This window comes from Bacillus rossius, chromosome 11 (genome assembly GCF_032445375.1).
Source record: "Bacillus rossius redtenbacheri isolate Brsri chromosome 11, Brsri_v3, whole genome shotgun sequence".
Lineage (NCBI taxonomy): Eukaryota > Metazoa > Arthropoda > Insecta > Phasmatodea > Bacillidae > Bacillus > Bacillus rossius.
This window is the reverse complement of record NC_086338.1, coordinates 33,535,831-33,559,946: the sequence shown is the minus strand read 5'-3', so window position 1 is coordinate 33,559,946 and position 24,116 is coordinate 33,535,831. Positions and strand designations below refer to the sequence as shown.

The window sequence follows — 24,116 nt, the reverse complement described above, 5'->3', positions numbered from 1 at the left end:
TTTCAGGAGGCCAAACAAATGTAAAAATAATTTTTGGTAGAAATTAATGTGAAAATTCATTAGACATACATTTTGTGTTGATAAATCGTTTTTGCATTTATGTATAACAATTAATTTATATTTATCACTTTACTTATTTAAAATAAGTTTGAATGGCCTACCCTAAAAGTCAAAAGAAAACAATTAGAAAATATTTACACTTTTAAATATTACACTAGAAATTTTTTCGTGTTTACTCTAATGAAGCTGCATAATTGTCATCTTCAGAGCTGTTTATTTGTCTAGAGCTCGTTCCCCGCCGTTCCACAGATGTGTGATTGTTCATTTTTCACAGTTTACTGTATCTACGAATTTAAAATTTTTACAATGGCTATTAATCACTCTTAAAATACAGCATTTAACTTTCCGTTTGACTTAAGCTACGTATTACCACAGAACAAGGTGTATTACTATTTAGTAGTGTGTTTAACGTAAAAAAAGCAAACAAAGAATGCATCTTGCCGGAACAAAACAAGTGGCTAGCTGACATGATGAAGCATACGGCCATGAATAACTTCGGTTACGTGACCGCGTATATTTGTCCATATTACTCTCTGACAGAGAGAGTCTGTTCTATGAATTTGAAAGAATAATCTATTATAATTATGAAAGGTTTTTACATAAATAAAGAGTGGATTATTAAAATAGCTTTTGAAGCAACGTACCAAATTCCTGTTAATATGGCGTCTTCGAGCGTGTTCGGCAATGTTCGTTTTACAACAAAGAAATATTGTGGAAAGACAGTTGGCAGCCGTGAATTTCCATACATTACATCCGAAATGTTTGTAAACATAAACAATCATTCTGAAAATAACTGTGATATTTTAGTACAAATATTTCAGTTAAAAATCTGAAGATAAATTACCGTAAATGTTAACACGCGATTGTACACAAAGTACAAATATGAATTGTGAAATAAAAGGTTGCCATTTTGAGATGCTTCAACATTCACGTTTTTACTCAAGAACAAATATTTTAATTTTCAACTTCAAACAATTGTAAATTACTGCAATATTAGGTGGATTTATTGTTTTTCCCCGTGTGAGGTAACAAAGTTTTAGTTAATATAAAAAATCGTGAACGTTTTGTTAAACAATGTTTCTACTGTAGCTTTCAGCTTGGAACTAATGTTTGCGGTTCTGACGTCTTGGGTGCGAAAATAAGGCGACTTCCAATTTTTGCATCTCTCGTTTATGTAAAAATGGTCGCCTTATATTCGGACCAATACGGTATCTCTGATTTTTAGGGCAGTGTCAATAGTACATTATCTTGATCATACATGATTTATAATTTACTATAGTTCAAAGTTAGTATGATAAATACAAATCTATGATTAGTCCTAAAACTGACCATAATATAATTTTGGTTCAAATTGTTTGGACACTAACATAGAGTATTTTCATTATTATTTCATTGGCAGGTCACAGAGATTGACATAAATATCAATTTTATTATTGTACATAAGTACTATATGCAGAAATACAATATATATGTAGTTCACTCTGGGAAGTTTTAAAGAATTTGTACCTCAAGAGTGTGGCCATCATCGGAACACACTCATCATGACAAACAATAGTAATTTTTCTTCAGAATAATAGGAGAAATAGTAGAAGTAGTAACTCTTTACACTACTCTCTACATTATGTAAATTCTCAACTAAAGAATTACACAAGTTACAGATCATGTAGCTCAGAATTAAAGGGACCATCAATAAAAATAAATTTTACAAAGTGGACAAATGTGGCATTGCTATTTTTTTTTAATTTGACAAATTTAATACAATTGTACATTTGCAAGTACAGACGACAATAAACAATTAGTTGTAAATTCAACAATACATACCAGAATGAATATCACAGAACTTGTGGCTTTTTGAACGAGTGTACAATGTCAGAATTGTGGTGACTACATACATGGAGGCAATAGAATTACACTATATGTAATACTGTTCAACACTGTACATCTCTTAATATACATAATATGTTTTACAAATTTTACTTTTCCTCACATCACATAGTGGAAAACATTCCATCTGGCCTTCACATCGTCGTTGACTACATGTAAGGCAGTTTTATCACCTGAGAATATTTCTAGTACTTAAAACATTTATACTTAACTTACCATGAATTGGTACAGAATATTACATAGTCATCTTTACACACATGTTCAGATTATTTCCGCAACTTGAGAAATTGTAAACTTGCCATGAAGGAACTATGCAATCAGAAAATTCTTGTAAGAACAACATACACATTGTTAACTTCATTATACTTCTTTATGTAATATGAATGCATATTTGAGTATGAAAATTTATTTTAAGTACTACATAACTTGAACATACAGCACCATAAACAGAAAAAAAAACCAACTTGAAAAGTTAACTTATAAAATCAAATGTGATGTTACAGTAGATACTTACATCTATGTGGCATGCCCATTTATATTATTTATACATAGAAGCTTTAAAACTCTGCTTTCTAAGACAGTTTTAAACTAGAGATTCTTACATGTCTACACACAATTATCATCTTGCGATGTTAAGTTTTTTTGCTACTCATTAGTCAGGCCAATACCTAAACTTTTACACTAGCTGATCTAAACTCAAATCCTTTGTACTTATGCTAAATTTCAAACCTGGTTATAGTGTATGCTAAGAATCCTGAAACTTATACAGTAAAATCCAAACAATAGAAAATACTTTAGTTAATAAAGTAGGATTGTAAGCAGTTACATTAAGATATTTTTATTAGTAAATCTGTTTCCTCTGGTTTGCGTGGCTACAATAAGATGAAGTATGAACTAAATTACAATAGCAATTTTGCTACGGAACAAGCCTGGAAAAGCAACTCTACTAAGTTACAGGTGCAAACAGTAGCACACAAATTTGAATTTTGCAAGCATTCAGGTATTCCTCCACTGGCTGAGAGGACACGTGACCACAGCGCTGTGGCGTTCTAACCTTACACAAGAAGCAAGCGTCGAGTTGGGCGCAGATGTTTACAGTTAGCCATACGCACTATATGACTATACAGCACAAAATATGGTCAGTTGTGATACTTTCACACATTAGACCACTGGTTCCCAATGTTTTACCAACTACATATCGCTTGACATTTTTAGAAACAATAGTGTACCACTAGGCCTACTTGATCTTTTAGTTTTAGATAGAACTTAACTTGATTTTTAAGTACTCTTCAACACTGATTCCGTTCCTGTGTTTATTTTTAATGTTCCACCAGCAACGTTGCCACTTTTCACCAGTGGTATGCCGTACCACCGGTTGAGATACCCTGCATTAGACTTTGGATGATCAGCACGGTGTTTACTGTTAGCGAGTACAGTGCTGCGATTACAGATGTGACACACAGAATTAACATGGCCGTCGGGGAGGCGGGAAGAATTAAAGCAGAAGCAGCGAGCATTTACCAAAGGCCTTTCAAAACAGACTGTACCGTATAGGAAGACCTTCATATGGCTAACCTGTGACTACTGCCATACCACAGAGGGTAATGTACACCAGACTGCTTGTTGCCTGCTTCCCGTGCAGCGTTTGAACGACGTTTGTCCGCTCAGCCAGTAGAGGTGCCTGGATGCACACAAAGTTCAAATTTGCAGTCTACTGTTCACGCTAGTATCCTATCATGGCTGAGTTTCCGAACTTATACCCCTTTAAAAAAAACTTATTGTTTTGGCATTCCTAGCCACACATTAAATGCAAGCCCACCAATTTCCAAGCATCTTGTATATGAGTGCGTGTATAAGTTTATATAAAGTATACAAATTAATTTTATAACCCACAAAATTATAACCCTTTTTGACTATATTACACACTTGCCACACACAACTTAACCCAATAGTTATTGTTCAGTTCATCTGCAAATCAGGCTCGCAAATTCTGAACCACACCATTACATCAAACTTAAGGCGAGGTAAAATACTTTACATTACAATTTGGTATGTTGAAAAAAGAAAAAGTAAAAAAAAAAACCTTATTTTGTTTACAAACACCTGCATTCTAAATGGATTTATAAATGGAAAAGTTTGATTATCATCCTATTCCTTAATATTGCTGACTACAGTCTGATTCTTAATTATTTTTTTTAAACATTGCTGGGAAAGGAACAAAGTGTCATTTAAAATTTGTAATAAAGATCTGTCAAAATTAAAAAGCCAGTTAGTTTAGTTTGCAGTTACACAAGCTAAGAAGTAGTAGCTCGTAAATTGGATGATTATTAACAGGCTGCTGTTGATAAGAAGTAACTTCTCCACCTCTGGTACTCAGGTATACATGTTCGGTCAAGGTTACATTACTTAAGGATGTCTATTTCGCAGCCAGAGGAAATTGAAATGCACCCTCTCCTGAATCTCTGTGGAATTGACATAAGTACATACTCTTTATTTTTGCATCAGTACTCCAACTACTTTTGCACTTACAAATATGTAATTGCAGTAAAAAAATTCACCCGCAGTAAACCCTCGGTTATGCCACTATACAACGCCCTGAATAATAATTACATGTTTACATAAACGTAGATGGTATCAGGTTTAAAATAAGTATTAAATGTAATGAACAACTATCTCTTCGAAAAAACTCCTATAAAATTACACTGTATAAAGTATCACTGCTTAAAACTTCAAATCTTCACTCATTTTCTAAAATTATGCTCTACAAGAAGAGGAATGTTGATAAACTATGAAATCCTACATAAATAAAGGGATAGCATAGGGGAATATGGAGTTATCTTACAAGAAATTATCTTCACAGCACTATCTTCATACAGTAATGGAAAAAAAACCAGAGGTAAAATACCTTCTAAGTGTCAATGCATATCTTAATGCCTACCGATCAACCACTATTCTAAATAACTTGATGTCTCAGTTAATACCTGTTCATACATTAAGTACAGTACTTGGACAACACAATGACAAGAGTGAAAGATGACAAATTTACATATTTCTGAAATCCTAATTACATATCAGTGAAGTAAAAAAAACATCAACTGACATACTTCAACATTACATTAGTTTCAAAATGTTTCTGCTACTCTACACTGCATCTCCTGGTATTAGGTAGCATAGGCATGTAAACATAATGTTAGGGTGCACGCCACTGTGTGATAATTGTGTCGCATGGTAATTTGAATTACAATTTTTTTTTTTTTTTCATGTTCTGCATGACTTGAATGAATTTGAAATAGAATCTGATTTAAATGAAAGCTTATCAGTACCATTTTTTTTTTTTAAAAACTTACTACGTACGTAGTTTAGTGATACGCCGTGTGCCAATTTATTAATGTGGAATATTTATTTAGGTGGTGTTAAGTACACACTATAAAATTTTAAAATACTGTATTTACCTGCATATGGCAATTTTTAGTGTAAAAAAATGTACTGCGACCCCTATTAAAATTTTTGGGTTCAAAATAATAATATTGTACTGTGTGGTTAATATGTGCGTAAATAACTAACCTATGTTGATTTTTAAGAAATATAACTCCACTGTAAGTATAAATTGTTAAATCAAAATATCTTGGCAGTCACGTGAAGTTCTGCGAACCTGACCAGTCGTGGCACCCGTAATTAATGCCGTGTCTGATGCGATGTGAGGGAGAGGAGAGCCAGGGAGGGAGCAAGTGTGTGTGTGTGTGTGTATGTGTGTGTGTGTGTGTGTGTGTGTGTGTTTTTTTTTTTTGTGTTCCTGCGAGGCCATCTGGCAGTGTTGACTGTTTTCCCTCCCTCTCTTCGCTGTTATTGTCCCGTGATCTGGCATCCACGCAATTAACATGTCTTATCTTGACAGGTGTCTATGATGCAACCCGTTCCCAATCATTATTGGTTTTTGAATGAGATTTCCCACGTTTTCAACTGAACATACAGTGACAAAACTGCAGCCATTGCTGGTGTTTATAAGAGCACCTTTCATACTCCTTCAGCCTCGCGGTGAACTGAGTCAACACCAGTATCGTATTTAGGGATGTGCGAAAGTGACTTTTTCCACACGAAATGAAAGTGAAAGAAAATTTATCAAGTTTCGCGAAAGTGAAACGAAAATGAATTTTTCTATGAGATAAATATATTCTTAACGAAAGTTAAGCGAAATTTTTTAATTAACAAAGAAAAAAGTGCCCCAAAATTTGCTCTTCAGTAATAAATTCTATTACATAAATCATTTTGGTACCTTTTGATATATATATATATATATATATATAAATATTATTATTTAATATAATCAACATCCGCCCTAGACCACACAACACAGCCCCATGTCACTCGTAAATTTCAAGAATCAATCCAGATCTTTCAGCGCACAGACTATTTCCTTTACAGTCGTAATGTCGCAGTCTATGATAATATATTTATCCTGTGCATGGTACTGATGAAAAAATACGTGAATACTGCGGAACGGCCGCCATCTTGCACCACTGTCACACATGGCTAGCTCAGGAAGCTGTAGACCAGGCAAGGGACATGGTCAAAACAAAACATAACAAATGGTTGCTGCCAAGTGGTCATTACACGCAGTGACTTGTTGACCTTTTTGTCTAATTGGCTGTATATTATGAGGATTTTATATGCCAGTCAGAGTATGTAAAATTTAAATAAAGCAGACGACAATGTTTTTGTTTGGCTGTGCGCGAATAAAAGTAGGTACGTTCTTTGTTTATGTGTATACGGTAAATACTAAATACTGTACTAACAGTTCTGGAATGTATGTTTTACGAATATAGTACCTACACTACTGTTTGAAAGCAAATGAATCAGGTAATTTTTCAAATATTGCATGATTTTGTTTTGATACCTAGGCCTACTGTAATCACGGTTGAATTTTGTTTACTTTATCTGCCATGTTTGTTCAAATTATGATTTTACCGTATTTTCATTAATGTGAGTTTTTTTCATCACCACGTAAATTAATCTTAATGGAAATCTTTTTTCTAATTAATGTCTTTATATGATTTGCATATGTTATTATTACATTATTAGTAATAACAAGCAAATCATATAAAGACATTACAGTAGAATCTCAGTGCTAAGTACTTACAGGTACCTCAAGTTTTTGTACTTAGTACTGAAACATGCATACATATCTTTACAAAAAGAAAAAAATATATAAAAAATTGCTACAGGAGAGCCGCAATGCCATATGTATTAGCAACTGCGACTTGCTTTTTTCCCCTTGTCTAGTTCTCTGAGTATATCCACTTTTTCCTTAAGCGTGAGTTGCTTTCGTTTCTTTTTATCTCCAGGATCATTCATATTGTAGCACAAATACAATGCGGTGTCTAAATAACGTAACCTGAAAATAAACTCAACAATAACAATAAACAATCCCGGCACAGACATCAAACAGTATTTTTAGCGTAGCGTAACACTTTTGTCTAACTAATTAATACTTCTCTCAAACTTCCGTCTTTCGATGTATCGAATGGTGTTGTGTTGCTCACGTCGCATACTACGTACGGTATAATCTATGGTTGTGCGCGCAACTGTTTGTTAACTTTGTTTTGAGAATTTAGAGGTTAGAAAATACGTTGCGGTGGTATTTGTGTATCTTTGTTCTACTACATTAATCATTTAGCTGGAAATTTATTTACCAGTTTAAGTAAATTTTGGTGTAGTAATGCCACGCTACTAGTAGAATTTTTACGTTATAGTGAAAATATGATACTTTAAACTGAAACCGTTTTGCATGGCGAAGATACAATTTTTGGCGGGGACTTAAAAAAAATTTGTTAAGTGAAATATACTTTATAATAAGGTACGTTATTGTACCGGTATTCTACTGTACATTTTTATTAAATTACGAGTTCTTTTTCAACTAGAACAAACGGAACTTCGGTAAGCTATTGAACTTTCGTTTGGCTCGAAATATTTAGCTAAAAACGAACTTCGACAGATGAAATTCTTACCGAAATCGAAAATGAAAGTAGCAAAATTTCGATTTCGGTATCAGTATACCGAACATTTGCACAACCCTAATCGTATTTCTTACGTGCCAATAAGCTGAGAAAAGGAACACTTCACTTGTATCCACAGATCTCTATTGAAAACAGATATGTGGTACTGCAACCCATACGCAGGGGCGACTCTCATGGTGAAAATGTAAGATTTTTTTTGGCCCATAATTAAGGTTGCGACCCTTCTACGGGTAAATTCAGTATCTAGGTAGCTTTAGTTTTGAACAAAAACCATTAAATTCAAATGAAGATGCCAGACCACATAATCAAAGATTTGATAAGACTATCAATGTTGATGAGGTACCCACCACCATTCATATATTTCTACTTGCAATTTAGGGATTTCTAACAGTAATTTATAGACACCTGAAAAGTGTTTTTTTTCCTCCTTCTTAAAAGTAAGTATATTTTATTTCATGATTGCACTTGTTTGATTTTTTTAAATCTTTAAAAAGAACTTCTAACCTACTGCTTAAATTTACAGAAATTTTAGTTTGCAAAAGTTTGTAAATGTCTTATCTTACTGCATTTAATACTTAAGGTGCAGAATAATGATAACTGTTAATGTTAAATTTTTAATCAAAAGACAGCATAGTGAACACAAAACAGGCTTCTTTCTGGTTTAGCAGAGATTTTCTGGTGCCACTTTTATCAGTATGAGTAATTTACAAGGCTACTTTTGAAAGAGGAAGATGCAGACATGAATAAAAAAAAATGGTTTCATCACTGCAGAAAAAAAACTTTCGTTCAGAAATCAGGCATATAAAAAGTAAATAATGCCACGATAGACGTGCTCGCCTGGGCATGAGTCTGAAAAGGGGGAGCGGCAACCTTTAACTTTCACTGACAGACAAAAGGTCAGAGGAGAGGAATGAAGTGGGAGGGACTCTGCAACATACTCCATCAGACCCCTCGCACAGTTTTAATTGTCTTGTTTCATCTTTCACACTCCGGCCAAAACGAAAGTTCATGAGGTAGTCAAAAGTGGCATTAGAGACTAGCTTAGTGACAGGGCTCGTAGTTACATATTTAACAAAACTTTTCCTTTAGCTGACAGCCATCAGAAGGTCCTGGAATTGGAAGAAGTACATAACTGCCACACAGTAGAGCATATTAGTAAAAGATAACAAAATGATAAAACTGCATTTCAACTTCAAAGCATCTAAAATTGCAATTTTTTTTTAAATTTTTTTTTTTAGTTTATCGCAATGGCGAAATTTTCAGGTCTCTAGGTTCAGCAAACAATATTTTCAACCACTGATTCAGATGTGATGAATTGAACTACAGATATATCAATGCTCACCAAAAGTTGACAAAAAAAATCCAAACTAAGTGGAGTAACGAAGATAGATCATGAAAACATTTTTAACACAAAAATAAATTTTACACAAAATAAATACATACCATTTCTTAAGGCTACGTCTCACAAGCCACGTTGATAAATTAATTTTTATTGCATTACTTTGATATAAGGCTCTTTCTGTTGATTTTAACAGGCAACCTCTTTTGTATTTGCTGTTGTCACAAATATTTTCAACATATATTCACTAAGTGTAATATAATGGGTGCAAAAAGTCACACGTGTTCATAATTAATTATCGTCACTTTAGTACACACATTCTTGACATTTAATTCGTAAAATAAGAGCCTATTACCAACAAACTTGTGTTAAGTATTATATAATAATAAAAAAATAAACAACATACAACTTCAAAGCATAACAACTAACATTATTTTTCAACTTTACAGAATGTACAGTGGCATGTTTTGTGACCTTTGTATATGTTAAACTGTGAAAATAATAATAAAAACAATATTTAATATAGGGAATTCAAAGGCTCATAAGTTGTGACTATGAGTGTTTTCTGAATGTTTACCACGCAGAAAGACTAAAAATGCAGTGTTGTACATTATTCAGCCTCAGAAATATGACATTTTTTTTTGTGATGATTACGTGAACAAGTTTCTGAAAGTTTTGCAGATAGAAACTGTTTTACACTTGCTTCTGATAAAATAGAAAGAAAGAAAAAAAAAAGCAGCATATTTACCCGAAAATAATGCAATAATTGTTTTACAAGAACTGATGAAACTAGGAGTGGGGTCACAATATATTTGCAGACTGGGGAACAGCTTAGTCGAAAAACTGTACAAATCTGCAACTTAAATGTGGCGCTTATTCCACTTTGGCCATTGTTCATTACTGCCTCCTGAACCTCAGCTTAGCTCTGCCTGTAAACTGCATCACTCATGCCACTTCAGTACAGGAGTGACAGATGAGAGATGCAGGATGAAGGGGAGCATTGTGGCTGCTGGGAAGGAACCTCCTCCCCTCCTCTCTCACCCTCCCACATCACCACTGCATGACTGCTTTTGAACTACAGCCACAAAACCCAACTTTTGTTACCCCCTGCACCTTGGTGAGACCAAAGAGTCCATGTAAATAAATTTATTGACAAAAAAAAAAGGCACTAGAAAGCTCTAGTAAATAAGGAAAAATATTCAACAATATCAATAATTTTCAAGTGCTATGTACTTGAATTGCAATATTTACTCCATAAAGTATTTCTAATAAACTCACAATCAAAACGTTTGAGGTCACATTATATTCAGTCACGTTATTTTGGGGTAAATATGTTCACGTGACAATTGTACTTGGTACATTACAAACTAAACCCACAGATGAGCAAAATGCTACAACAAAAATTATATAAAAATAAAATACATCTTACAGTTTGCGGTACAATAGTTATCACACATTCTTTAGTACGACCTGTATAGAAGACAATTTTTAAAAAGGCACAAACACGAATGAATTCAAAAAAAAATCTTTACTAAAGAATTGAGAGGGAATAAACTAATGCTGTATACTTAAATAAAAAAAAATATTATCTTTCATTTTTCAAGAATAAAAAAAAGTAATGCCTATTTTGTTGATATTTCAGTTGGTTTGATTAGGAAAAAAAAAAACATATTTAAGTATTATTCTAAAAAAAAAAAAAATTTTTTTTTTTCTTAAAATATGATTTGTACGTGTTTAGAAAATCATGCACAAAAAATATGTAATAAAGTAAAACATAAATGCCGGAGAAATTACAGGCAAGGTGCGGACGTGGCACAGACGAGGCAAGATGCGCCAGTTTGACGACGTGGTTCTATGCCAGACCAGCGTCCTGGGCCATGCCGAAGAAGATGGACTCGTGGTCCTGAAGCAAGACCTCTGGTCTGTCGAACTCCTTCACCTCCCCCTTGTCCAGGACTATCACCCTGCGGAACACGACACGACATTCAGGAGCACGGTGCCGAGGGTTACAAGGGAAACACAGCAATATCAGTTTTTTTTTAAAGTTCAAATTGGATACAAATATTAAATTATTCGTGAAAACGAATATCAAATTTGAATAGTAAGATTAACTAGAATACAACTATAATTTTTTTTCATGCCATGTAAAAACTTCTGGAAAATTAGACAAAATACTAAAGTGAAATGTTGGTTAAGTTAATTAAGCTACAATAATTATGTGTAAAATGTTTTTTAAAATATTTAAATCATGATACACACACATTTTAATTATGCAGCTAACCAAACCCAATCCAACCAACCAAGCAAGCAAACTTTTAATTTAGTTTCTAGTCACCTTATTTTCCACAACCTCCTACGCTACAAATATGGATACCTTATTTTCCTGAACATACTGTTTAGCCAATCAGAAGCTGCATTATAAAATTACATGAATTTTAAAATCTTAAATAATAACCAGTAAAATATGTTTTACAATATAATGTATATAAATAAACATCTGTGAGATATATAAGACCTCTTGCTCATTTAATTACTTTACAACATTAACATTTAAGATTTTACTTATAACAAAGCTTACGTACTAAGGGCTGTTAATTAAAACTTGAAAATCCACAATCCAAATAAGTTAAATTGAAACATAAAAATTTAAATTAAACAAATTCACAGAGCAAAAAACTAAAAATGCAAGGTTGAAATTTTAAATAAATGTTGAAAACACTAAATGTGCATTTATTCTCCTACGGTCACGTGACTTAAGGAAGGATATACCTCACGGTGGCATTCAAGGATTCCCAGGATCGACTGGTCCATCAGTTTTAACTATTCTATCTATGGGTTTCATTGTACTTTTATTTCAAGATTTTTTTATTCATAAACGTATATGCTTTTGTCATTTTATCTCTACTCGCAAATAAATAATTACCTGTCGTAGTCCATGATGGTGTTTAATCTGTGAGCGATAGTGAGAATAGTGCAACTATGAAACTGGTCACGTATTGTCCTCTGGAAAAAAAATGTATATTATATCATACACATAGCACCATCCTGATCATATCTTACAATACGAAAGCCAACCATTCAACAACTATTATTTGGGTTTGACAGTAGGTAACTTCAATGAAATCTCATATTTAAAAGTTCTCATTCAGTTATGTATGAATTTTACACAACTGATAAAATTGGTTTGCAAATTCCAGCACATAACAATAAAAGACTAAATTTCATTACTGTTCAAAAATTATTTTTCTAAACTCTTTGTAAGACTTACATAAAACATTTATCTGAGATTTTTAACAATAGCCTATAAGTAGGGGAAAATTTTATGGTTTTATTTTTAGGTCAAGTTCTTTTTTAAAACAGTGGATTTCAGGGTTATTGAAGAAAAAAGAAAGAGAAAAAACCTATTATCCAACAAATATGCAAATTAAATATTCTTAGTATGCACTTATTTCAGCAAAAAATTTGACTATAAAATCATTAATAACATAAGCATGGCTGGAACAGAAAGAAAAAAAAATGTGTGTGATGGAGTATTGTGCCAATGTCATAAATGTAAAAATAATAAGAGATGCAGGATCAAAAACTGTTATACAGTAGAATCCCGCCGATGCGACCCCCCTCTGATGCGTCCATTCCGTTTATACGACCAATTTTTGAGAAACCGTGAAAAATTTGAGCAGAGAAAGTCGAAAATTTGAGTAAAATCAGCTGAAAAACAAGTCTGTTACACTTTGTTGGGCGCTATGTGTTCACGTTTATCTTGGCGAGCGCTGTACTGTAAGCAGGCAGGCATACAAAAGACGGCTAAAAATAGATACCACCCCTCTAGATTGTCCAAGCTAGCCAATACCGGTAAACTGCGCCCATCACCTGATAGCATCTACGCGCGCGTCTATTGCCGTCCCGGTCCCGTGCCTTTGTCTTGCGACTGGTTAGTGCAATGTGATCTTGCCAGCTGCATCTCAGGTGTCACTGCCCACACAAAGCTGTGTTCACTGTGTTAATGACGACGCCAGGTGTTTGGTTCTCGGCTATTTTTCTGTAACATCGCTGACTTCGCACATGCGCAGATAAACTAAAAAAAAATGCGTGGAATTATGCTATACACCTCGGACTCGCATACCCCGAACAATGGGTTCCGATAAATGTATTTACTCGCATATAGGTCGCAGCAATTTTACCAGATTTGATGGGGAAAAAATGAAGTGCGACCTATATGTGAAAAATTTTATTTTTTTTTAAATTTTTGAGAATTTTTTTTGCAATATTTTGCTTTAAAATGCGAAAAAGAAGTTTATATAGGTATACGCAAATTTATTTACAATGTACACATATTGAAATCCCCTTATTTACGTTACAGTTATTTACGTTTTCCCGTTATTTGCACTATATTCTTCAGGTCCCGTTTAGTTCCCATTTAGTCCAATACAATACTTTCACGCAAATTACAACTCAAAAATCGAATCCATCCCGCTATTTACGTCACGTAACAATCATAAACAACCAGTACTTTAAGAGTAGATAAGATTAGCTAGTAGGCCTAAAAACATTGTGTAAAACGTAACGTTTATAGTCGACAATGAACATTTTAAATCGCAAAATACCGTATTTACTCGTGTATAGCGCGCCCTCGTGTATAGCGCGCACCACGATTTTTGCAACTAATTCCAAAGAAAAAAAAAATTGAAATTTTTTTTCCCCCCCATAAATAAATTTTACTAACATTTTGTGGTACCTGATTATTTAAATTGATGTGTGGTGATGCGTCAGGAAAATACATAAACTCTGCTGTCTAAACGGAAGATAATGAAGCGCTATATCGTCACAACTGGTACGTGGAAGGAAGGAAGGGAGGGAGGGAGGCGTGCCGCGCTACGTTGCTAAGCTGGCGCGGAGAACTTGATGACTCACCGGTGAGGAATGGAGGAAGCGAAGAAGTTGCCGGGGGGGGGGGGGGGGAAACTGGTGACAACATTCTCTCTTTCTCTCTCTCTCTTTTTACTAGCTTCTGAGCTGGCTTTCTGTAAAGGGGGGAGGTCTAAAAATAAACAAGAGACCATGATGTGCGAGCTTGCGCGAGCGCGCGTGTGCGTGTGCATGTGTGTGTGTGAAACAGAGGCCTTGTTGCTTGTGCGTATGTGTGGGGGCTGGCCAGAAACGTCACCCGGCAGTTAACGACTTCCACTCCCCCCCCCCCCCCCCCAAAAAAATTTTTTTTTCCCGTGTATAGCGCGCATCCTTATTTTTTTCCTTTACTTGAGGGGAAAAAAGGGCGCGCTATACACGAGTATATACGGTATACATATTTTATAACATGAAAAGTTGCTTTTATTTCTAAACATGTAATAATTTAAGCCTAGGCGTGTAAAAGTCCGAGTAATTATAGCAGGAGACAATCTAAAATGCACGAGGGAATAACGTAAACTCACGAATGTATGAACGTGGCTGATTGTTAATTTTTGATACTGTATTTATGTCACAACTTAGCCGAAATAGTGGTACGAGACAAACTTCACTAGATAAAATGAGCGGATTCTTGGTAACTGTTTTATACATGTTTTATACATATTTTATAATTTCGGAAGTATTGTACAGTTGACGCATATTTTTTAAACTATCAATTTATTTCTGGGGATCGTAATTAATTAATTATTGGTATCAAGACATCAAGATGGACGTAAACTTGAACGTGTCACGGCAGCGAGAAAACTGGTGCGTATACCAATAAACTGGTATTAGAACTGGACAAAACTGGTACACGGGAACTGGAGCTTATATTTTTTTCCGCTAAGCTCGCATCTATTGGCTGGCTGCTGATACAAGGTCACGAGTCTGGGCGGAGCGTTGAGTGAGTTATACTGCGCATGCGCAGCTCAGTGAACAAAGAGAGCCAGCAGGCGCGCCGTAACAGCAGCTAATCGAGTACAATGACCTTTCTCCGCGCGCGGCGCACGGCGCGGTAATGAATTACCGGTGCGACCTATATGGGGGGAATCTTAAATACCAAATTCAAGACCTCAAATTATGGGTGCGACCTATCTGCGGTGGCGACCTATATGCGAGTAAATACGGTACTTGCGCTAAGTGAATTCGCGTCACGCCAGTTTGGCTATGCTAGCCGGCTGGTTGTTATTTTCGTTCAAAACGTGGCGAAGGAACTTGTGTGGATCAGGTAGAAAACATTCGGCTATAAACGAAAGATATAAGAACAATGCTATCCTGAAATGCTGCGACATGTTTTTGGAGTAGATAATCACAGCGACGGACCAACAGGATGCGCTCCCGCCCTTGCCGTCAGAGATGTTTATTTTGACAGCTCAAGCAATTATCTTTTCCACGTCCCTTCACAGCGTAAAAAAAAAAGAAGAATAAAACACGGAATGCAGATGAAAAAGTAACTATGCAGTAAAATAAATATATTTACGACCCTGCTAAATTTTTCTATTCAATAAAATTCGAGGTATTAGTGATTTTTCAGCAGAAACTGCTGTGTGACTAATAAACAAATTGTATCATAATAACTTAAACTTATAAAGTATTTATTAACGGCGAAGGACAGTCGTATAAGCCCACAAAAATATTTATTTTACCGAGAATGGACTATACAACCTGGCTTTTGTCGCACGCGGTGTGGGAGGGGAGGAGGATGCTGACAGTTTCTCACGCAGAAGGTTGAAATAAGGGAGGGAATGTGTTGAAATGTTAGTTGGAAAAAAAAAGGGGGAGGGGGGGGGGGGTTTGTGGCTCTGGGAGGGATTAACTTTGAAGAATTAGCAGGGGATGAAGAGGTAAGCATCACGTCACGTATGACGTCAAGCCGCCGCTACCGCCAGCCTGGCCGGACGAGTTTCTTACGCTCTCGCAGAAGCTACCACAGCGGCTTTTCATGTGGGCGGGTAAGATAACATGACAGCTGAAAAGGCTTTTCATTCGATAATGGACGCGCCGAGCTCGGCTAGACACTGCCAGAGCGGCATTCGCGTGTATGTATCCAACGATGCGGTGACACCCCGAATTCTCTATTGCGACCATTCCGTTTATAAGTCCGTTTTTACGGAAACCGTGATGGGTCGCATCAGCGGGATTCTACTGTATTTTTTTCCAATATATTTATTTCATACATTTTTGTACAATCTTAAAATAATAATAATAATAATAAATAAAACACATTCACATTCAATGTATTTATTATAATAAAAGTTAAAATTGTTGTAAATTGAGTTACGTGTTGTCATATTGCTGATTGATTTCTGTTTATAGTTAAATTTTGGTGTTAAATAGACTATCACATTGCAATTAGGTGTTATATGGTGTACTGACATTCTTTGTGGAGTTATTTCAGTTTTACAGCAATTCACCATTTAATATTGTACCTACCCACAAGTGGTAAAATATGGAATTGAAATCATTCTGAATAATACATTTCGGGGTTAACTTTGATCTTTAGTCATAAACACAAAGAAATGGTGGTGAAAGTTGCTGGCCTCACCTGTATGAGGTCGTCCGTCTCCAGGTCGACTGCTGCCGTCGCCTCGTCCATGACGAGCACCTTGGTCTTCCTGAGCAGAGCGCGCACCAGGCACACCAGCTGCCTCTGCCCCACGCTGCAACCACCGCACACCCTCGCTTTCCCCGCTTTCCTCACTTTCATAGCCGATCGCTGCACGCCTCAAAGACTACTGTAGCTGGTTAGTAGCGTCAGGTTTTCAATCTGGCTGTCTGCCAAGGTGGGTAGCCCTGCCGCTTCCGGTGCAAGAAGCAACAGTTGTGGCTCAACCCATTTCCACAATACCAACCACTATCTGTTCAAATTTGAGATCAATTTACTCAGTTTGAAATGTTTTTTGTGAGTTGACCCACTTTTACATAACACCATCTAATTGTTCTGTTTTATATTGATTTTATGGTCTTTTCCACTTCCAGACAAAACAGCTGAACTTAGTTTGTTTTTAATTTTCACTTTACACGACGTGCCAACTGGACCCGGCTATGTAGTTATAGATGCTCAAAGAAAACACAGTTTTGACTGTCGCAACACATCACAATGGATTATGGTTCTGTTTACTACTCATTAGTGTTGGGCCGATTCCTAAAATATACCGATTCCGATTCCATTTTCGATTCTTAAATTAAAGGGTCGATTCTTCGAATCCGATTCGGATTCCTTAATTTTTATCTGACAATGTTCAACAGAGTAATATGGTAAGAAAAAAAGTTGTTTATGATTTTAAAAATGTAATTGCCTTGTGTTTAATTTTCTGTGCAGAAATTAACATTATATACAGCTTATATAATGTTAAAAAGTATGTTCATTACCATCTACGCTACCTTGAATTTCTAGCACAATTTGGCCTTTTAACCTTGCATATAGTTAGACGAAACACGTGTTCAAACACTGCCAATAATCAAAGATATCTTATGACGTAAATTGTAAATAATGTTATAACTTAACCAACTTCAGATACCTTACATTATCAACTCAATTAATTAATTGTAAAAAAGAGGTTTGTACGGTTAGGTTAAGAATTTTATTTTCAAGCACAACTAAATAATGATCCAAATAAAATTACAATATAACCTCGTTTATACATATTTCAAGGGACCAGGGCGAAAAAAAATAAAAAGAGGGAAATTTAAAAATAAAACTTTATTATCTCATTATAATTGAAACAAATTTGCACCACACTAAAATAAAATGTGAGAGATGCTTACGTTTAAATATATTACCTAGATCTTAATTATCTCACTTGGTGAAAAGAATAAATCCATCCAGTGTTGCAGTTCTTCACAACCGTAAAGAGAAAATAAATTTTCGGTTCTTGAGTAAGAAAGTTCTGTGCATATTTTAGCAACTCAAAATTTCCACATTTTATGGTGAGATTTTCTTACACAAAAAATTTAAACTCTTGAAATAATCGCATGTTAACATTTAAATCATTTCAGAAATTTATCGGAAACAATTCTGTTAAACTAACACAACTACTTTCAAAAGATTGTTTATGTTTGGTAATAAACATTTACGAACGTTTCAGCAGCAATGTTTGGAAATTCAGATTAGCCAAGTGCCTTTCCAAAATATATCTAATGTAAAACGAGCATCGCTGAACACGCACAACGCCGATTTACAGCAATTTGGTTATGTTGCTTTTAAACTTATTTTAATATGGTCGCGAGTAATCCACTGTGAATTTGGGTAAAATCGCATTCAAAAATTATTTCATTTTAATTCTTTAAAGTTTAAAGTGCAGAGATGTGAAACATCTTAATTTTCATGTTCACGTCACCAAAGATTTTGTTCATGGCCGTATGGTTTACCATGGCAGGTAGCACAAAAAAAAATTAGGTTGTTTACAATGGCTAATGTAGCTGCCATGATCAAATAGTTAACGTTTACATTATTTTACTTGCAGTTTACATTTACATAATTTTCTTTGAACATTTATGGTTTCGTCTAATTATTTTTTGAAGGTTTACAATTAAATTCAGTGCTGTTGCAACGTAATTTCCGAAAAATGCTTTCTCTTAAAGCGGGAAAGTAGATACTGCATTTGTACTGTAAGGAAAATGGCGGTGCAAGTAAATAAATAAATACGTTAATCACCGTAATTCGCAAATCAGTTTCCGTAAAAAAAGATTGTATTATGTAGTTTAAAAATTATATTTGCATGCATTCTAAAATTTTCTTACGTTGTGTAGGAGATGTATTTTGCAAACTTAAAAACAATGCTGGAATCGGTCATGGTCGATTCCAAAACCGTTGTATTCTGAATCCCGCGATTATGGTGGAATCGGTGGAACCGACCGATTCCGGAATCGGAATGGACCCATCACTACTACTCATGTTTGTAATGATCATCAGTAGTCAAATTAACATATTTGGAATAAAATGGTCAGAACAGGAAATAATAATAATTAAAGAAAAAAAAACAAACAGAATTGTGTTAGCTAGCACATGCCAGTCCATTCAAGTAGGCCCTCGTTGACATCGTCCCGGGCTGCGCCCCTCTGAGCCCGATGTGCCACAACCTCTCCCCTTACACGCTGCGAGCCCCCTCCTTCCACCACCACCCTCTACGACCGCCCGCTGAAGTGTGTGTGTGTCAACCCACGCCCACTGATGTGAAGTCAGTGCTCCGCTCCCTAGAGTTGCCGAGCGAGGACGAACGGTCAGCAAGTCGCGAGCGCCGCGAGAGGAAGGAGCTTCACGCACCTGTCTTCGTATTTCGGAGGTTTTCAGTGATACAGGGGGAAACGGGCCTCGCCACACACGGGCTACGTCACGGCCCTGAGAACAGAGTAGCCGGGTCCACATGCCCATTATACATGTGGTGGCGCCCTAAACTTCCGACGAACAGTTCAACCCCCATTGCGGTAGCATCGTAACGGTTGAATTTGCACAGTTGATTTACGATTTTATCGGAACTGTCAACCTATCAAATATATTGCACAACGAATCAGTAAAAATGTTTTTCATGGACCCGGATAGTTAAACTAATGAACTTGTACTGGTACTGCACCTGAGGTTCTCGCCGCCCTCCACCACCTCGTGGGCCAGCCCGGCCGGCAGCCCCTTCACGAAGGCCTTGAGGTGCGCCAGCTCGAGCGCCCGCCACAGCGCGTCCTCGGGCACGCTGTCGAAGGGGTCCAGGTTCTGCCGCAGCGAGCCCGAGAACAGCACCGGGTCCTGCGGGATGATGGTGAGGCGGGACCGCAGCGTGTGCAGCCCTAGCGTGGCGACGTCACACCCGTCGATCAGGATGCGTCCCCCGGCCGCCTCGATGATGCGGAACAGCGCCATCGTCAGCGATGACTTGCCTGCTCCGGTGCGCCCCACGATGCCCACCTGACCCATCAAACCACAACAAAAACTACCAGGGGTTAACCAGTATGAGGCTAAGAAGTTATAGCGAGAAATTTGTTTTTTTAATAATAATAACAATAATAATAATAATAAAAACACAACACACACAACCAACCACCCACGCAGAAGCCTAGTAAGAATTGTAGCACTGATGGAATGAATAGGTAAAAGGAACAAAAGGACCTCCATGACACCTTGGAAGAGGCAAGTGGCAAGTGCTCTCACAAAACTCTAACAATGCCCTTCAAATGGTCTTGGAAAACTTTTGTTTTTTATGAATATGCATTTAAGCTTTGAGTGAGTAAAATTTATTGTCTAACTATGCTGAGGAACACAGTATTAAAAAAATTCACTACATATAAACAGCAATCAAAATTATACCTTGTTTATACTCTTGTACAATAAATGAAAAGATAAGAGACTGGAAGGAAAACTTGAACTCACTGCTGAAATGCAACAGAGCAAAGGCAAACTGGAAACATCTTGTTGGCTGCTACAGCACACGAAAGAGGAACTCACCTTCTCCCCACCACGTATCGAGAAGGTGATGCCCTTGAGGACGAGGTCCAGTCCTTCCCTGTAGCGCACCTTGTAGTCCTGGAACTGCACACTGCCCTCACTGGGCCAGTCCTGAGATACCTTTTCACTAGCATTTTCCCATGGCGCCTCCTGCAAGCGATCAATACATTCAAAAACCTGCTTTCCTGCACAGCAAACATTACAGACATTCAAACATTTAAAAAATAAATTTAAAAATAAAATTTAAAAATAAATGTTCAAAAAAACCTATTTCAAAATATCTTGCTTCTTTCTTAACGAGTTGTCAAAAAATACCTTGTATACCAATTTGATGACTTTTTCTGGACCTTTTAATAACATTTTTTTTTAAATCACAGAATCATGTTTATGTATATCCTCCTGTCGATCACAGTATATCGAACCATAACAAATGGCAACCAATGAGATTACTTGGAAATTTTGTGACAAACATTATCATACCTAAGTTAATTGCAAGTGTAAAAATATCAAAGTTTATTTGCAAAGGTACAAAATAAGAGGATTTTTAAAGTTTGAGGGCTAATGTTATTTAATGAAGCTATTGTAAGACTACTTGCCACTTTTTGTTATTTTAATAATTCTTAGAAAATGGATCTTCTACAGGCATTGTAATTGTTTTATTATAGCAATGGCAAGGCTAGTGTTTCACATGTATTGATTTTATGACGAAGACTAAACTTTTGCAAAGAGATTTTTACTCCAATATTTTGACTAACATTCTAGAACACTTTCAGTCTTAGTGTTACATAAAAGTGTTATTAAGAGTTATGAATTTTTAATACTTAAAGATGATACTGAAATAATAGTAAAAGAATAAAGTCACTGGTCTTGTTCTACCGTTTAACTATGGACAATGACATTTCCTACATATTTTGAACAAGATTTTGTGACTAGTTGTGTTTTCCGGATTCATTTTGAAACCCATTCATATCTGAGAAGATAATTCACTATTTTAGTGAACAAGAATTATATAAACATTTGTTAATAAAAATTCAGTGTTCTGGTACCATAAAGAACATTTTAAGATAGCAGAAATCAGTCCCAACATATAAGTATAGCATTAATTTTTTGTTCATTTATACAACCCAATCCTTTGGGTGTTGTTATTGCTAATTAACTGAGGTTCTAAATTATCAGTGTTTAGAACCTAACATTATAACTTAAGCCTAATTTAATATCATAATTATTTAATAAGTAAAGCAATTATGTCTTAATTTTGTATTGACCATGAATTAATTGATTGGATAGTTTAACATTGATGTGAATATAGCCCTGGCAGCATGATTTATTTAGAATCACTGCAATTAAATACATATATATAAAATTCTGTCAATTCTCTTACAAACTTCTGTTGTATTTTTGGCATAATGGACTAGAGTCGAGGAGACTTCCTCCGATGTGCACTCACTGTCTCATATTGCTTGCTTTTAAGCAAGGTTTCTATGCCGGGAATTCCAGCCAGAAGTAACGTGGGCCAGTAAATGAGCTGTAACAATATTACATACTCAAGGAAATATTACCATGACCATGATTGGTCGGTTGGGTCAGGTACAAACCCTCCTGCTTTTAAGCAAGGTTTGTTTTTGTGCAGTCCAACTAGTCTGTCGCCAGACGCTGCCTAGACCATTTGTCTCTCAACAATTCGCCAAAAAACCAAGAAGTGATTTCAGGAGACAAAATTTAACACTAGATGGCAAGGGTCAGGCTGCAATTAAACCCTCCTGATCATTTAGTTAGAAAATTGTTTTAACCACGAGCATCAACAGTCAAGACCCACGGCGACCGTGAATCTTTCATGCAGCAGTCACCTCAGTGAACCTTGTACCCTGGTTTGTATGCACTACAATGTAGTAAGGGAATTTTTCAGAACGTGTACATCTTAATAAATAAGTCGGATAGAAAATTTTCACAAGCTGAACTAACAGTGTGACGACCCAAGTTACAGCCCTCACTACTTGTTAAACAGTTTAGTTAACGATTTACTATGTGTGTGATCATATTCAGTACTATGGTTAGGTTTTGTGGTATTGATTTAAATAACAGATGTTTATTCTTTCGAGAGGTATTTGTGGGTTTTACACAGGTTTTATGATCGTAATTTACATTATTTAATACGTATTAAGGGAAATGAATGTTCAGATTGGTCAACAACCGTGGCCCCTAATAAAACTGATGTATTACGGAGAAAAAAAAAATGCATGCCTATTTGCTAGGTTAGCCTAGCTTCAAAAGAATGCCTAAGAGCAGAGGATGCCTCTAGAAAACAGAACAAAGCAGCCACAAAATTAGACTAGTCAAGCGTAACTGAGGAGCTTTCAGAGAACTGTACCTGCTTGCAGTCTGCGTACTCTTTAAGCCTTTCTACAGCCACAATGTTGGTCTCCACATCTGTAGCCATTCTCACCAGCCAATTGAGAGTTCCAGTAACCTGCGATCACCATATACCGTCTACATTCTTCCATTTTATACATTCAATAAGTTACTGGTAATATTTTACACTTTATTTATATGGACAGTGTTTTATATTTTTTGCATGCTGAACAAAAATATAATTTTATAGCAATATTACAATAGTAACATACTATAATTTTTTTAAAATTTTTTTCTACTACATACACATGCATTATTAAAATAATATTCTACAAGTACTCAGAGGTATCTTTAAAAAAATTAAGTAATGAACCTTATTTAACATTATTAAAAAAAGGCATAACACAAATTAATAACTATTTACCAGCCTAAAATTATAGCAATGTAAAATTTAAATTTATATAACTCTAAAGAGAGTATAGTGTTGTAAAATACAATACATTTAGGTTCAACCCACTATATTATAAGTTATTGGTATTTTTGTATATTCTATTAGCTATTATTTAGAGAATAGCCAAGATATATCATTCAATAAGATTTAACATTGTTTGGGTAAATAATTTCATAACTGGTTAATAAAACATGTTTGTTATTAAAAAGGATATATTAGAAAAAATACCAGATAATATTTAATTTAGTTGATAATTAATATATAATGACAATTATTAAAACTGAAGACAAAAATATGGATTAGAATTTTGTTAGTTCTACTACTTTTGCATTATCTATTGTGAAGTTATATAAAGTGAAACACCTATACTCTGAAAGTTGACAATAGAAGAAGATAATTCTCATAAAGAGCACTAGTGATAAGACCATAGAATAATGATTAAAAAATAGTCCTATGTATTACATCTATTAAAATGCAAGTACATTTCATGAATATATATACACAGTAGTAACAGGTGTGGAAGAATATATGTGCAAGTGAACACTCTAATTGTGAAAAGAATAGTTTATAAACAGTGTTTCTTTCGGCGTATTTTAATTCAAATTGTAGGCCTGTGCGAATAGTCAAATTTTCAAAGAT

General features: G+C 35.4%; 1 protein-coding gene across 1 annotated transcript in view; it reads right to left on the bottom strand.

The window, feature by feature from the left end:
* Positions 1-1,780: 1,780 nt before the first annotated feature.
* Positions 1,781-24,116, bottom strand: part of LOC134536793 (multidrug resistance-associated protein 1-like) — a 159,665-nt gene continuing 137,329 nt past the window's right edge. The window contains 6 exon segments of the mRNA XM_063376723.1: positions 1,781-11,261; positions 12,221-12,300; positions 16,787-16,901; positions 19,815-20,140; positions 20,678-20,827; positions 23,046-23,144. Of these exon segments, the coding sequence (XP_063232793.1) occupies positions 11,150-11,261; positions 12,221-12,300; positions 16,787-16,901; positions 19,815-20,140; positions 20,678-20,827; positions 23,046-23,144 (882 nt within the window). The 3' untranslated portion in view covers positions 1,781-11,149.